Raw genomic sequence first — 15,000 nt, forward strand, 5'->3', positions numbered from 1 at the left:
GTACTGGGGAATATTGGCCCTCGGTCGTTTTTGTACGGACCTCGCTGCGCGAGGTCCGTACTGCCACTACCTCGAGCCAATATTCCCCAGTACGGCCCTCGCGCTCGGTATCCCCCGAAGTCTCACATTAGCACCTGCCTTTAAGAGGCAATAAATGAAGCATTTTCAAACATGGGCAGGAAAACCGGTTTTATTACTTTAGCACAATTCCGCGTTTGTTGTGGGATGCTGTTGTTTGCTCTTGTGTCAAAACAAGCAAGAAAAGCTGTCAATTTTGTTATTGTAAATGTTTATCGCTCGTGGGATAAAAGTGTCATAAAACAAGTGTTTGTCATCATGAATTTTGTTTTTCTCTGGCAAAAAAGATAAATGCCGAAAAGAAATAGTAGTTAATAGGGGGTTCAGCCGTTTTTTTTTTCATGTAAAACTTTTTTGCATGACAAAAGAGGAAAAGGACGCATGCGAGGAAACATACGTCGTATAGATAAAATAATTCATTCAATTTATCCGTATGGCTCAAGGCCACAAGTGCTATCCATGATAGCCTGGAAAGGATTTTAAGGTTTCAATAAAATCTTTTTACGTGACATTTTCTAAAGACGTTTTTTGCTCCTTCAGTGAAAAAAGTGGAAAAGTGTATATTTATTCTCTTTTCGGCAACCAATTTAAACATTGAAGTGAATAAAAATTCAAAAATTTCGGATTCTATCCCACCCAGGGAGAAAACTTTCCTGAAGTTGAATATATGCTTAAAACTTTTCTGAAGTTGAACATATGCTTAAAACAGCAGCTTCTAAAGCTAACTCTCGGCCGTCTCTGTGTTCACCATGTCAGCTCATGTGGTCGGGAGACTTTGTAGAGAAAAGTTCGACCTGCTCATCCAATGTCAAATAACAGGTGAAGACAAGACAAACAATTTACATAAACTGTTGTCGTCTCTAATGGTTCATATTGACGCAGCTTTTCCATTAATCGGTTGGGATCGGCCTTACAAAGGATCACGTTACGTAGACGAGTGCACTTCACTTTCGAGCAGTTCACGTGTAATGGAAAGTTTCAATTATCCATTGTCCCCTTTCAATACTAATATATCTATTAGTAATGGTGACCTCGCGAAGCTGCGAAGTTTCGCTGTTGCTAATTGTATCATGAATGCATGTACTTCGTTTGCAGCTGTTATTGGAAATGGCGTCGTGCTTTTGGCAATATGGAAGAGTCAATCGCTCCATTCGCCATCCAACACCTTACTCTTCGGTCTGGCATTAACCGATTTCTCCGTCGGCTCATTCATTCAACCGATGCAGGTCGCAATTCGCCTTATCGGCTACGTGTCAAACGAACAAAGCCCACCGGCCCTGCAATCGTCTTTTGACGTCCTCTCGGTGATTTTATCGACAGCGTCTTTTACGACGGCAACCATCATCAGCATAGACAGGTATCTCGTCTTCCACCTTCACATGCGATACAACGCTATAGTCACCAACAAAAAAGTCATGGTTTTTATGGGGTTTGGATTATTTCTAGCAGGTTTTCTCGGCTTTATGTGGACGCTTAACCGTAAAGCGTACTACGTTACTGCAGTGTCGTCCTTCTTGGTCTCGTTCTCCATCATAGTTCTGATGTACTTCATGATCTTTCGAATTGTCAGGCGCCATCAGGCTCAAATACAGGCGCAGTCAGAGGTCGCAACTCAGCGAAAGACCACTTCGCAACGGCTTTTCGTTCGTTCAACAAAATCTGCTGTCAACACCTTCTACGTTTGCTTTTTCTTGTTCCTATTTTATTTTCCTTACACCTGTCTAGGAATTTTTGTACAGTTAACAGGTTATAGTATCTCGAAATACATAGCGCTTCAACTCGCGGGAACTGTGGTCTTCATAAACTCATCTTTAAATCCTTTGGTTTACCTTTGGCGAGTCGTTGAAATACGAAAAGCTGTTTTGAGTATGTTACGGTGCTCAAACACTGAAAACGGCTTAAGATGAGTACCTTCTGACTTCAGGACTACAAACAATTAATGTATTGATTCAAATCCCCAGATGAGTGCCACGGGTGATGTTAACCGCGTTTGTCGAAAAATAGAAAAAAAAAGTGAAGGGGACGTCGATCTTGATGACACTAAATCAAGAGAAAATTTGTTTCATTATCGATTCATTAGGAGCTGCGGAGTTTGCCTAGGTTCTCGTAGGCTAAACTTAAAGACCTTGGTTGAACTTACAAATTGGACAAAACGTGTAGTTGTTTCTACCGAGGAGGAATTACAAGTAATTCCGTCAGAAGTTTTGAGTAAAGTATATTGCTGAATTAAATTAAAAGGAGATAAAAAAAAAAGAATAATTAACATTTCGTCAACAATGACAAAGCACCTGAGTTTGTGAACTCGACGAAATGCTAGAATTAATTCTATTGAAAAAGAACGTATTCCGAAAGATATTTTGAGCGAAGAATGGATTATTTAATCAAAACTGAAGGAGTTTTAAATTGGACTAGACAAATTGAAAAATTAACATTTTGTCTCCAGTTACAGGGCATCTGGGCTTGTAATAAATTAACGCAGAAAAATCCGCTTTCGCTTGGAGCAGCGAGATAGAGTTGATTTCATCAAGTTGTAAATGAGAATATGTTTATTATCTCACAGTATAGTTAACATATAATGGAGTCTTGTAGATCCCTTGTGTATGGTGGCCTCCCCGCCGCGAACGTTTTTTAAACTTCCGTACGCATTTCGGTTCCTCCAACGTTTGCGTCGTTGGGCATATTTATCGAAATTAATTGAATTTTTAGAAATCCTTCTTCTCGACACAAATTCTTTAGACCCTTTATTTTTTCGATTTTCGATCCGAAGTACAACTGTTGTTTTTCGAAAGGCGTGTATGCCCCCGGCACATGCGCTCTAAGGCCCTGTCCATACGTATCCGGATATTTTTTAATCCGCGACTTTTTCTTTGCGGATTCAAATGTTTTCACGTCCACACATATCCGGATTTAAATAGAATTGTTTGCCCGTTCACACGTTCCAGATTTGTTCTAGTATCCAGGACTCCTCGGTTACTATTGTCAACAAAGCATGCGCCATAAGGCGTCAGTGAGTTTGCGACAATACAAGCGATAGGATTTCGTTCAGCGGTCATGTTGAATAATTACGCGGTAAGACTGGATCTGAGTTTGTAATGTCAGCGGATTTGAACAACATGATCTCTTCCTCAAATGAAGTATTATCCTCCATTTTGATCACTCTGTCCCAGGACTTGTGGTAGCAAATAAAAAGAAAAGAAAAAGTAAAAGTAGCCCCTGGACAGGATTTTTGAACCCGGAGCACCCACTTTGAAGGAACTGTCTTTATCCACTTAACCACTCAAGATCAACTGACTAGAAAATGTGCCGATTATTTACCAAAACTAATTAGTATGTATATAAAATCATTGCTAAATAATGGTTAAGTCTGAAGCTTTATTTTAAAATGGTTAGCTTTCTCTTGAAGTTTGGTAACCGACATTTCAGTTTAACTTTGTAAGCTTGCTTCTTAGCGGGTGTTAATACACGTTTACATCGGCACTTTTGGCAAGAAAAAAGTTATTGACATTAATTAAAAATGACATCCTCGCAGTTAGTGATGTGGTAGTCTAGTGGTTAAGTGAAGGGGGTTCCCAGGTTCGAGTGCTGCGAGTCCAGACACGAGGGTTTGGCTGTTAAAAGAAATATGTTCATTTCCCATGATCCCTATCAAGCTTTCAGTGTCCAAAATGAACGATAATACTTCACTTGGAAGGGATAACAAGTAAGAATAATCCTTCAATTGAGGGAGAGACTTGATGGGATTTGAAAGTTTCCGAATTCGACCGTCCACACAATCTCGTAATGGGTACGAGATTTGCCGTCCACGCGATTCCAAATTCTGTGCGGATTCAAAACTTTCCACTCTGGAGTTGTGGATTTGCATGCCGGATTCACCGGATACGTGTGGAATGAAGGCGAATCCGTAACGAAAAGTTGCGGATTACAAAATATCCGGATACGTGTTGACGGGGACTAAGTTACTTAGCTTAGAGGCTACGGAGAAAAGAAAGAGAAAGCAATTTCCTCGCTCGCTTAGCGAAGTTGTAAATGGCTATGATCTCCTAGTTTCTGAATAAAGTCGCTTCTAGTCACTTAAAACAAACGAAATTAACTCAGCCACTCGGTAGGTGGCCGCGATAGGCCATTATTTCAGCACAATCACAATCAACAAAGCTATCTCCAACAACAACAACAACAACATGAATAATTAGCAATTATTGAATGAGGCTGAGTAGGATATGAAGAATTCTGCAGGTCGAGGAGGGTGTTATCCACCAAGGCCGAAGGCCGAGGTGGATAACATCCTCCGAGATCTGCAGAATTCTTCATATTCTACGAAAGCCGAATTCAATAATTGCTTTATCATTCATTCAAAATATTTTCTTCGCTCAAACTTGTAAACCTACTCGCAGCCATTTTTCTGCTCAACAAAATAACACAATCTCGTCCCCAGCTTTTTTCGGTCAACCGTTCAATAATTTGCAGCGGGCTGCACTTTTGACGTCATTGATTCAATATGACGAAGTTTCTTTCCAAATTTGGTGAACAGCAGCTGGTTATAGTGAATTATGTGTGTGGTTTTAACCAATCAGAAACGGGGAAATATTTTGAATGAATAATAATATTTATTGTACCCGAGAGATTTAAATAAATTAGGTTACAAAAACAATTAAATTTTAATATGATAACTCAAAGGGTACCAGCACCCTGAAATAACTATAAAGTTAAAAATGTCAGGGCGCTGGATCAGTTAAATTAAATTAAATGTTAACAGCGGAGGTACAATACGGAGAGTACATATACACTAACTATCGTACACACAAACACTAACATGCACATAAACGTGACAACTACAGTGTATAACGTATTATTATATCTGTCAGATAGTACGCGCGCTGTAATTGGCTAAATTAGCGGGCCGTATTCTACAGTACGGCCCGCTGTACAGCCCGCTAATTTTAAAATTTCGACAAAACATCATCTAGCGAGTTTTACATGTCATTTCTGTTGCATAAACGTGTACTGAAAACTGTTTGAATCTTGCAAGCAACTATTTCAAAGTTAACAGCCAAGAAGATTTAGTTTTTTGGGATTTTGGCACGGCATTCTTTGTGGCAGTTGAACCTGCCGCTTCACTTTGACTAGTTTCCTTGCCCGCGTGCCGGTTAACCTCAGAGATATAGTAAATATCTTACTAACCTCGTTTTCTCGGTCCGTACAGTAAGTTACGGATCCTCGTTTTTTCCCCTTGATTTATGGCCCGCGCGCTTCGCGCTTGGGCCATAAATCAACGGGGAAAAACTCGGTCCGTAACTTACAGTACGGACCTCGAACTCGGTTAGTAAGAGGTATATCTTGAAAATACAGCTAGAAAGTATAAGTAATTTTTAAACATTTTCGTAATATTTTAAAATGAACCTATTTACGAAGAGTATCATCAATGTAATTTAAGATAATGTTCCTTAACACTTAATTTAAATTTTGAAAGAGAGGCAGTTTTAATCTCTTTTTTAATTGAATTCCAAATCATAGGCGCTAGAAATCTTATATTAAATTTACAATAGTTCGTTCTAACTCTGGAAAGGTATAATATGATTGTTTCGCTGCAGATCTTGTATTATATTGATGAACCTCACTCACTTCAGAAAAAAAGGTATCAAAAACAAGAGGTAATAATCTATTTTTAAATCTATACATAAAAAATGCAATATGATAGGAGACCAGGTCATGTAGTTTAATAATATTTAATTTTTTAAACAAAGGACTTGAGTGCTCATCGAATTTTGAGAATGTCATGTAGCGCAAAGCATTTTTTTTTTGTAAAACAAAGAGAGGTTGTAAAGTAGTTGGATAGGTGTTGCCCCAGGCAATTATTCCATAGATTAAAAAAGGGTATATCAGAGCATAATATAAGCTAATTAAGATAGTGATGTCTACATAATAGCGAATTTTAGATAATATTCCAAGACTTCTCTTCATCTTTTTTGAAATATACTCGACCTGTGGTTTCCATGTTAAATTTGAGTCTATAAAAACTATGTGCATAAATTTCATTATATAAGGAGCCCATCACCGGGAGCCTCAATCTCCCATATAAACCCTTGGAGACAACCTTTGCCCGTATCTTTTTATTTTTAGACGTTCGAATTCCCGCGAATGCATTATGCCGTCCAATCAGAACAAAGTTATTGTATTACGTCACAAGCAGTCACGCACCAGTGATCGCGTTCGTCTCACAAAATATTCTAAAAATAAAAAGATACGGGCAAAGGTTGACTCAAGGACATAGTCTGGATGGAGGCTCCGGGTGATGGGCTCCTGTTTCATTATATTTTCCCCACACAGGCAATGTAAACAGGATGCCATTACATTATAAAATCACAGTTATTTTACTCATCTTGGATATAGCTTCTTCAAATCATCCTTGTTGTTGATAGGTATGACAGGACTATCCTGGGTTTTCCTCTGATAGATTTTGCCATTTGAAGTCCAAATGTATAAGAACTTGAGTTCCTACTTGGTCTTTACAGACGTGTTGAAAAGTTCTTTATTTCCTTCTGACAAGCTCTCGTTAATGAAAATACGGCTTTCAGATGGAAAACCAAGATCACAAGTAGTACAGTCCCTGAGAAGCTTTCGACCCTTATAAAATCTGTCTTTCGCATCACGTCGAACGAATTTGACTATGATAGCAGGTACAGTTTTTTTCCCTTTGTACTTGTGGCTTGTAGGAAGTCGGTGGGAGACCGATATATCATCTTTTTTTATTTCAATACCCATTAGTTCGCCCATTTTCATAACGATCTTGTTGGTGTCTTCTTGTTCGGAGACAGGAATCCCTTGAATCTTCACACATTCACGTCGTGAGTATTGCTCCATATCATTACAGGTAGATTGTAATTATCTCACTTGTGAATCTAGTGCTTTAACTGTTGATTTTAGGAATTCATTCTCCTTAGCAATTGTCTTGTTTACTGCCTCTTGCTCACTTAACTTTTTTAAAACTTCGTCGTACTTCTTTCTTGCATTATCAATGAACAACGTCAGCTCAGCGATCTCCGCCTTCAAAGGAGCGAGTTTTTCATCGAGAATAGTTCGTAGCGTGTCCATAGTAAGGATATTAGTTGTCATAATGGAAAGCAAAAGCACACATAACGAAACAAAACACGAAACATATACATAAATATGAGAAATCTTGATAATTTATCACAGAAAGAAGATAGCCGCCATATTGCTTCCTGACGGCTGACCCAAAACCCAATCCGTTTTTTCCCCCGGTTTGAAAAACGTCCATCGTGAGGTTTTAGTAGGGGGCTCAGAGTTTTTCCCTCTTTTCTTTGGTTTTTTTTAGATGTTGCTCGCCATTTTCGTGGAAAATTGCAAGACGACTTTCGTTCATTTTTGTTTGAACTTGATTTTGCAGCTCTTGTCGCGTGGGGCCGCACTGTGACACAGCAGTTAACGATGTAACTCTTGTTTAGTCATAACTACGTGAATTTGTCGAGTGTATTATAAAAGTATGTGCTTACTGAAAAGAATCCCTAGTCAGGCCAGGATCGATCAATACCAGGCTCTGGGGAGGAGAATGTGGACTTTCCGGTTGTTGGTGGGCGGGTTGTTTTAAAAACTCAAACACTGTCTGGGAACTAAGAAGGAACAACTGAAGCGCGTGTTCTCAAAATTACCAAATCTTTTCCTCGTAAAAACGGCTGTGCTTTGTGTGCATCACGTCTCTTCCGTTTCAAAACGAATTAATCTAACAATTAAAAAGAACGAGAAAACTACTGCCACATTTTAATTATTTTAAAAAAAGGACTTTTTGAATGCAGTTTGTCAATCTAATGTGATAGGTTCAGACTGAATAAACATAAACGTAAGCCCAAACGATTTTTTAAGGGTTGTTACCAGCTACGAATGAGCTATGAATATTTTTAAGTGGCCTTGTTTTTGACAGGGGAAGGAAATATTCACTGACGCAATTGAACAGATAAAAAACGATAAAAAAAAGTTCGGACAATGTTCGCACCTTGCATTTTAACGGTAAGAATTTAATGCTGTTTTAATTCTTCAGGTAGAGAGATTAATGTACAAGCGAAATTTCGATTTTGTTTTCACATCGTATAAACAGCTGTATGTGACAAATGAAGTCCTCCTCTTGGTCTACGCTCAAGGTGAGAACTTTCTCGTCTAATTGTAATGAATTTACGAAAAATTTACTTTAAAAGGACAACACAAATCGTATCAACATTTAAAAATCGAAGCGGAGGGTAACTCTTATACGATCTAAACCTTTGTTTTTAATACGGGAGTTAGCCCACTGGGAACGAATAATCAGGGTGGATTCTAGTTTGGAAACCGAATAGAATTGGCTCAAATGAGTAAGGTTGTTGTCATATGCGAAATACAATGAAGACGTTCCCCCAAAAGAGGGAAAAAATGCTAAACCGGCGAAAAAAAAATTCTGTTTGCTTCAAAGACCCCTTTTAAGAAGAAATACGAGTTCGGAAATTAAATAAAATGAGCACAAGATTTAAAAATTGGTGCATTGCAATACAAACACTTTAAAAGAAAACTCAGAGGAATTGAAGAAAATTGTCAATCCTGTGTTTGACATAAGCGCATTATGGAAATTATACTCATACTGAAAAATCAACTCCGTCTTGTTTGAGACGGAAATCAAGTAGCTTTTGTCATTTCTATTTAGTCAGGGGTCGTCTTGACCACATTTAGGAAGTGTCACAATCCAGGCAATCACAACTAAATAATCAAAATCGACTTTCTCAGAGAAGACAACAGTGAAGATTGAATCGGCAATAAACCAAAAAAAAAACTATACGAGACACTGTTTGAGGGAACTTCCAAGTTTTAGGAAGGATCATCTCTTGTGATGTATAATGCTTTGGGCTGCCAAAATGAAGGGGCACCCAACGAGAATATAGTTCAAAACCACTTAAACATAGCATTGTTAAACGTATTTTAGTCTTTAAACGGTAGATATAGCCATATTTTTATCACCTAAAAATGTTTCATCTGTTCGGATTCCCTAGCTGAAAGTCTAGTGATCCGAAAATTATAGGGATCAGAACTTACCTTTTCGAAAATTTCAGCCAGAAAGAAGGCTCCCGAAAATTCTAGGTGACCTTTTTAGGGTAAAAATCCGTTAAAAATGGGCAATTATACCATTTTTTAGATATTCGAAAATCCTAGGACAGGCAGGCAAGCAAGAAATTTTACAACAAATGTTCCGAAAATTCTAGATCTCAAATTGTCTTCCGAACAGATATTTTCCGAAAATTGACGTTGGGTGCCCCTGAAAATGGTGGTTTGCCCTCATTAAATAAACCGAAAATACTGACATTTGGTCGTCAGCGACTTTCGAGATCTCTTTTTAAACTTTGACTTTACACCGAAATGATACAATCATTAGAAAGTGCTGGTTAAAAGCCAAGGGCTTTTCTTGGATAATTATCAATTGACAAAGAGAGGAAATCGCTATTGAGACGAAGTATCACAATCTGGACGTTGTTCATAATCGATGCTCGCATATCCAGTGAAATGGCTTAGTTCTATGGAGTCCGGCTTCTCTTGCTAAATCGTAGAACATTCGAACTCAGTTATAATCATAAGTTCATATGAAGTTCGACTCCTCTTCGGAGCACCCGAATTTTTCCCTAGGTGGCCCGAGTCGTTCATGGGGCCGGCTAAAACGTATCTCGCTGTCTCACTGATTTCATTTGACAGGTTCTTCGAATTGTCCGCATAACTGGCTTAACTGGAATGGATCGTGTTATGGAGCTTACAGCACTAAGAAGTCCTGGAATGACTCACTGACGTTTTGCCAGGAAAATCAAGCAGATCTGGCCAGCTTAAATTCAGCTGCCGAAAACCAATTTGTATATGGACACATGGCTCTTAAGAAAAGCGTTTGGATTGGTCTGGTGAAAGATAAAAACTTGGGAGTTTTCCGCTGGACGAACGGAGAAAACGTCAATTTTGATAACTGGATAAGGACGCCTGTTATAAATGAAAATGAAGATTGTGGAGAAATGACAGACTACGGCGAGTTTCACGGAATGTGGAACGACAACCTGTGTTCAAGAGAGCTGCCATTTATCTGTGAGAAAGGTAACTTACGAAAATTTACTTTAATTGATATTGCAGTACTCTGTTCCCAAAACGCGGCGGAGTTTAGAATACAAGAGCCGTGAGATTGTACTCAGACCCTCTCGAGTACTTAAAATAAGAAAATTTTCGGGTTTCACGTTTAGTTGAGTCCCAGAAACTCACGCCTCTCTGCGGCAAAACAATTCTTTTTACACAAATCGTGCGATTCTTAGTACCTTGAATAACTTTGCTGTGAAATTTTCTCATCTTATGACAAGTCATTCGTTGCTTGCGTGTGTATCATGAAATTTAAAAATTTTAATAAAATGAAGGAGGAACATACTGAGTACGATTAAAGGGGAGACAGCTGAAAGGCTGGAAGCGATCAACGAAGAGAGATTTTCAAGGGCCAATCGAATCAGCGTGTGCCTAAAGCACCACGAACCCGTGACCTCCCGCACGGAAGGCCAGTGCACTCTCGATTGAGCCAACTGGTCGGTGTTGCGCTTGTTTGCACACCCTGCTACATGTTGTTGGAAGTTGTTGCACGAAGTTTGGTCAAACTATTGAGCCAAAAACTCCCAACATCTTTTTTGTTTCGTGATCTTTGAACTGCAGTTTTCGCACATTTCTTCCAACATTTTTAGGGGCCACGCACGCGCATTACATATGATTGTCCTCCATGGAGATAACCATGAATTTGTAAGTTTCCAAAGTGTTATGGGTCGTATCCTTCAGATAATGCACTGCACGTCCTTACACTGTTGTGTTGGGAGTTGCTGCATTCGTTTGCACACCACTTTCAATACAATCCGGCAGCTACTGAACCAACAACTCCGAACAATGTTGGGAGATGTTGGGTCCCTTTGCACGGAGCTTAAGCTGTGGTAAGGTGTATAACACAATCACGTAATGATCACGAGCGTCATCTTTGGTCACAGTTTTGCCTCATTTGTACTGGCCAATCATTTCCCATGCAATGGATAATCCAGGAAATGCATTTGCGCTTTGGTCACATGACCACTCTTCGGTCAAGTGACTACTATGTAACCACACACTTCCATTCAAACTGATAAAGGCTGAGCGATTTAACGGAAATATCTTTCAATTGGGTGAAGTTTTTGATTAGAAGTTTTTCATTGTTAACATATTAACCGCTTACTAACCGAGCGCGAGGGCCAATATTCCCCAGTATGGCTCGAACAAGTGAGGTTAGTAAGTTGTTTATTATTTGGCATTGTTTCTTTGACAAAAGGTGGTCAAGCTCGGACGCAAGTAAGTTTTCAATTTTCTCATTTGTCATACAGACCATCAGCTTCCATGTAGCGGAGAAGAGTGTTCATATCAGTTGCCGTCTTCTCGTTTGTGTTTGCACTTTTCTGTTGCTTGATAAAAAACCGTCTATGCATATGGCCTCCTGGCTGTCGGTGATATCTGTTTCAATTTCTCTATCAAAGTTTGCAGATCTTCAGGATAATAAAATGTTCGTCTTCTTCTTCATCCATATCATCTTTTGAAATCTCGGCAGAAATTTCAATCTTTTTAGCTTTTTCTGGTAGTTTCGCCGTGAAGAACTCAGTGACAAAATTCACATGTTTTTTCGCAGTTTTGGTTTCAAATTTTTAATTTGCCGGCTTGGATGTTTCCATGGAAACGGTCCGTACTGCAAAATCCCGACCGAGAACTAACCAATCAGAGCGCTCGGATTTGTCTAAGACTGGTTTTGCCATATAATAAATAGATGGTATTGAACTAGCATGAGCACTGGGAAAATATCGGTGAAGTTCCTTTCTTTGTACTTTTGACGCCCATTTGTTTATAGCACGATGCATTTAAAAGGAAGAAGACCTGTTAGTTAATAAGACAAAGTGCAAACACTGACCTCAGGAAAAATCTCCTTATAAAGCTTAATTATAAGCGTAAACCTTTTTTTCCCCAACAGCTGAACTGCAAGGCCAATATTTTAAGAAGATTCCAAGGAAGCAGCTTATCCATCACGTGATTACTGCCGTGACCGTACTAAGTGACCTGGAGTGCTTATTTCTGTGTTCTCGTCATGGCAACTGTTCCTCTGTGAACATGAGTCTGCTTGATACACAATCTACAGCATTATGCGAATTGAACGGTTCCCGAGAAGCCGGATTTCCTGGTGATCTCACTGACAACGAAGCTTATGATTACTTCGAGTTACTAATGTAGAGTTTATGGATGTCCGCAGAAAATGAACGTTTCTCGTGCAAAGTACCACCAGAAAAACATTTGCAACAAACGTAGAGCACAGACAACGTGGTTCTTTAATTACAAGATCTTTATTTAAAGCACGAAACGGGGAAATGGAGTGAAAGCGAGGAGAGGTCAGAGAGGGATTCATGTACGGATGGCCTCCTGTCTTTCCCATATTTCTCCTCTTCCGCTCCCATATTCTGAGTTTCTAGCACTCTCCTGCCTCTCACGTCCTGTCGTAGAGCTCTCACTGCTGGCCCCTCCCGGCTTTTACCTGACTCCAGAGGAGCGGTAGTTTCTGTTAATGTCAAATAAGAAAGCCAGAAATTACCTGGAAAAAATAGCAGTACCCTTCCCCAGAAACTTAAGTCGCCTGTCCCCCGTCACAATATCATTTCTCCAGTTTTTCACTTTTCATGATAGAAAAAAGGGGAGGGCATTCTGATGCCAAGAAAACCGAACATCTTTGACATTAGCGAGGAATGTATTCGTGTCCGATAGGTGGCATGCATTAAAAGACTTGTGGTGGAAATGTACATTTTTCAATCTGAGAGTAATAACCTAACAAAATCATTTTTATATCTGTTTTTACTGCCGTTCCATGGTGAAACTGGAAAGTTTTTTACGCAATCCTGAGAAATAACCTCTTTGATAGTTCCTGTTAATTATCGCAGTCCGAATTACTGTAATCAATATGAACTCGTGTACAGAGGAAGTGGTAAGTGTATGTATACATGACGTCATAAGCGTATATACATCCAACCCATTCTCTACCTTGAAGTAACGCTGAATTTAAGAAAGCTTGACATGGATTATGGGAAATCGTCATATATTTTCTAAAAGATAACCCAAGTGTATGACATAGGACTCGAACCTGGCAATGTTGATTAAACCGTCACCTAACCACTTGACCACCACACTGCTAGTTGCTCAGGGACAATATTTTAAACACTACTTGATAATGCTGTATTATCACTCGGCAATAAACAATATTAAACACTGCAAAAGATCGGTTTCCAAACTTCACGACAAAGATAAACTATTTGAAATCGAAGCTTAGGCCTAAAGTATTAATCTACGTAGCTTAGGCCTAATAATTCTTCAGCAGCGATATTCTCCTTTTTTTTTTCAGAGTGCGGTGTCTTGATCTTCAGTGGTAAAGCGGAAAGATGCCGTTAACGTTCCTTTAAAGCAAAAGCTCCTGGTTCAAATTCAATCCACGGATATAATTTTTATTTCCTTATTTTCTCTCCTGCCACAAGTCCTGGGAGACAGTGTCCTAAAATAAACGATAATAGTAAATTCCAAGCAATTTACGAATTAACGATAATATTTCATTTTGAAAAAATATCATATTGAAACATCAATCACAGAAAAGTTTTAAACTCCCTTTTTGTTTAGGCCAACTTAATCCAGGATTAGCGTAACTTTTGTTTCAAGTTTTAACTTTTTGGTGAAAGTTTATTTTGCTTATTTTTGTTTTTCAAGACTAATTCTTCTGATGTAAAGTTTTGCCGAATATCAGCGTTGAACAGCATTTGGGAGTAGAGAAGTAAACTCCTTGGTTAATTTTTAATATGGGATTAGCGTTAATCGGCTTTTGAACAACCGGGCCGAGGAGAAAATTAATAAGCTGATTAGGGAGAACCAACTTCAGGCTGTTAAACATGAAATCGAACAAGCAAAATTACGGACAAGACCATGGTTTCTACCATTAACTCTATCACTGGGAGAAAGTCAGTTTTTCAGTCAATAAGTTCTATTATTGATCCTACTAGTATCAATGAATACTTTGGCGAGATAAACACAGATCCCGACTACTCCCCCCCCCCCCCCCACCACCCATGAGATGTTTCAGAGGGTATGAGCTGTGCATGAGGCCACACGAGCTCTAATTAATATTAAAAGGACTGCCTCGGGCCCTGATGATCTCCCCTACTGGCTCTTTCCTTACTTTGGGTACCACCTGGCCCACCTATAACCGATGTATTTAATGCCTCCCTTCTGCAACATACAGTTCCATTGTCATGGATGGAAGCGAATATTAGATCAGCTCCTACGGAACAGCTACCTAGTTCCAGTAACCAGCTAAGGCCAAATTCTCTGACAAATATAATCATGCGTCTGTTTGAACGGCTAGTAAACAAGAACGAACTATCTACTGTGTGCCCTAACCACATTGATTTAGACCAGTTTGTCTATGGAAAGGGACATAACTCCATCATGGCATTACTGAAGTCCCAGCATAACTGGATAAAGTGGCTTGATGGAAATGCGGACTTTGTGCGGATCTTCTCATTTGACTTTAGGTAGGCGTTTGATTCTGTGTCACACAGAATTTTTGTTGGTAAGCTTAGGGGTGTTGATATCAATCCATATATTATAAACTGGCTGACCAGTTTCTTTAGAAATAGAATGCATCGGGTTGTTGTAGACAACATCATTACTGAGTATCTAGATATAACCAGGGGAGTCCCCCAGGGACTGGTACTAGGTCCAATGGCTAGGTCCAATGGTACTAGGGGATGGTACTAGGTCCAATATTGTTTTCTCTGATGATAAATTATATAAAGCCGGTTAGCTCCTCTAGCCTATTACTTAAATATCACGGCAGAT

At 39.2% G+C, this 15,000-nt stretch overlaps 2 protein-coding genes across 6 annotated transcripts in view; both read left to right on the plus strand.

Moving 5' to 3' along the window:
- Positions 1–13,303, plus strand: part of LOC138041581 (C-type lectin APL-like) — a 52,928-nt gene extending 39,625 nt beyond the window's left edge. For 2 of the 5 annotated variants that reach the window (XM_068887326.1, XM_068887325.1), the window contains exons 3-4: positions 9,799–10,182; positions 12,104–13,303. In XM_068887326.1, coding sequence (XP_068743427.1) covers positions 9,799–10,182; positions 12,104–12,360 — 641 coding nt within the window. In that variant the 3' untranslated portion in view covers positions 12,361–13,303. The other 3 variants (XM_068887323.1, XM_068887324.1, XM_068887322.1) reach the window with 3 other exon arrangements.
- LOC138041580 (adrenocorticotropic hormone receptor-like) lies at positions 725–2,675 on the plus strand. The gene has a single exon (XM_068887321.1). It carries the CDS (start codon positions 828–830, stop codon positions 1,983–1,985), a length of 1,158 nt encoding a protein of 385 aa, XP_068743422.1. The 5' UTR covers positions 725–827; the 3' UTR covers positions 1,986–2,675.
- Positions 13,304–15,000: the final 1,697 nt, after the last annotated feature.

This window comes from Montipora capricornis, chromosome 3, assembly GCF_036669925.1.
Source record: "Montipora capricornis isolate CH-2021 chromosome 3, ASM3666992v2, whole genome shotgun sequence".
In the NCBI taxonomy this organism is placed as follows: Eukaryota; Metazoa; Cnidaria; class Anthozoa; order Scleractinia; family Acroporidae; genus Montipora; species Montipora capricornis.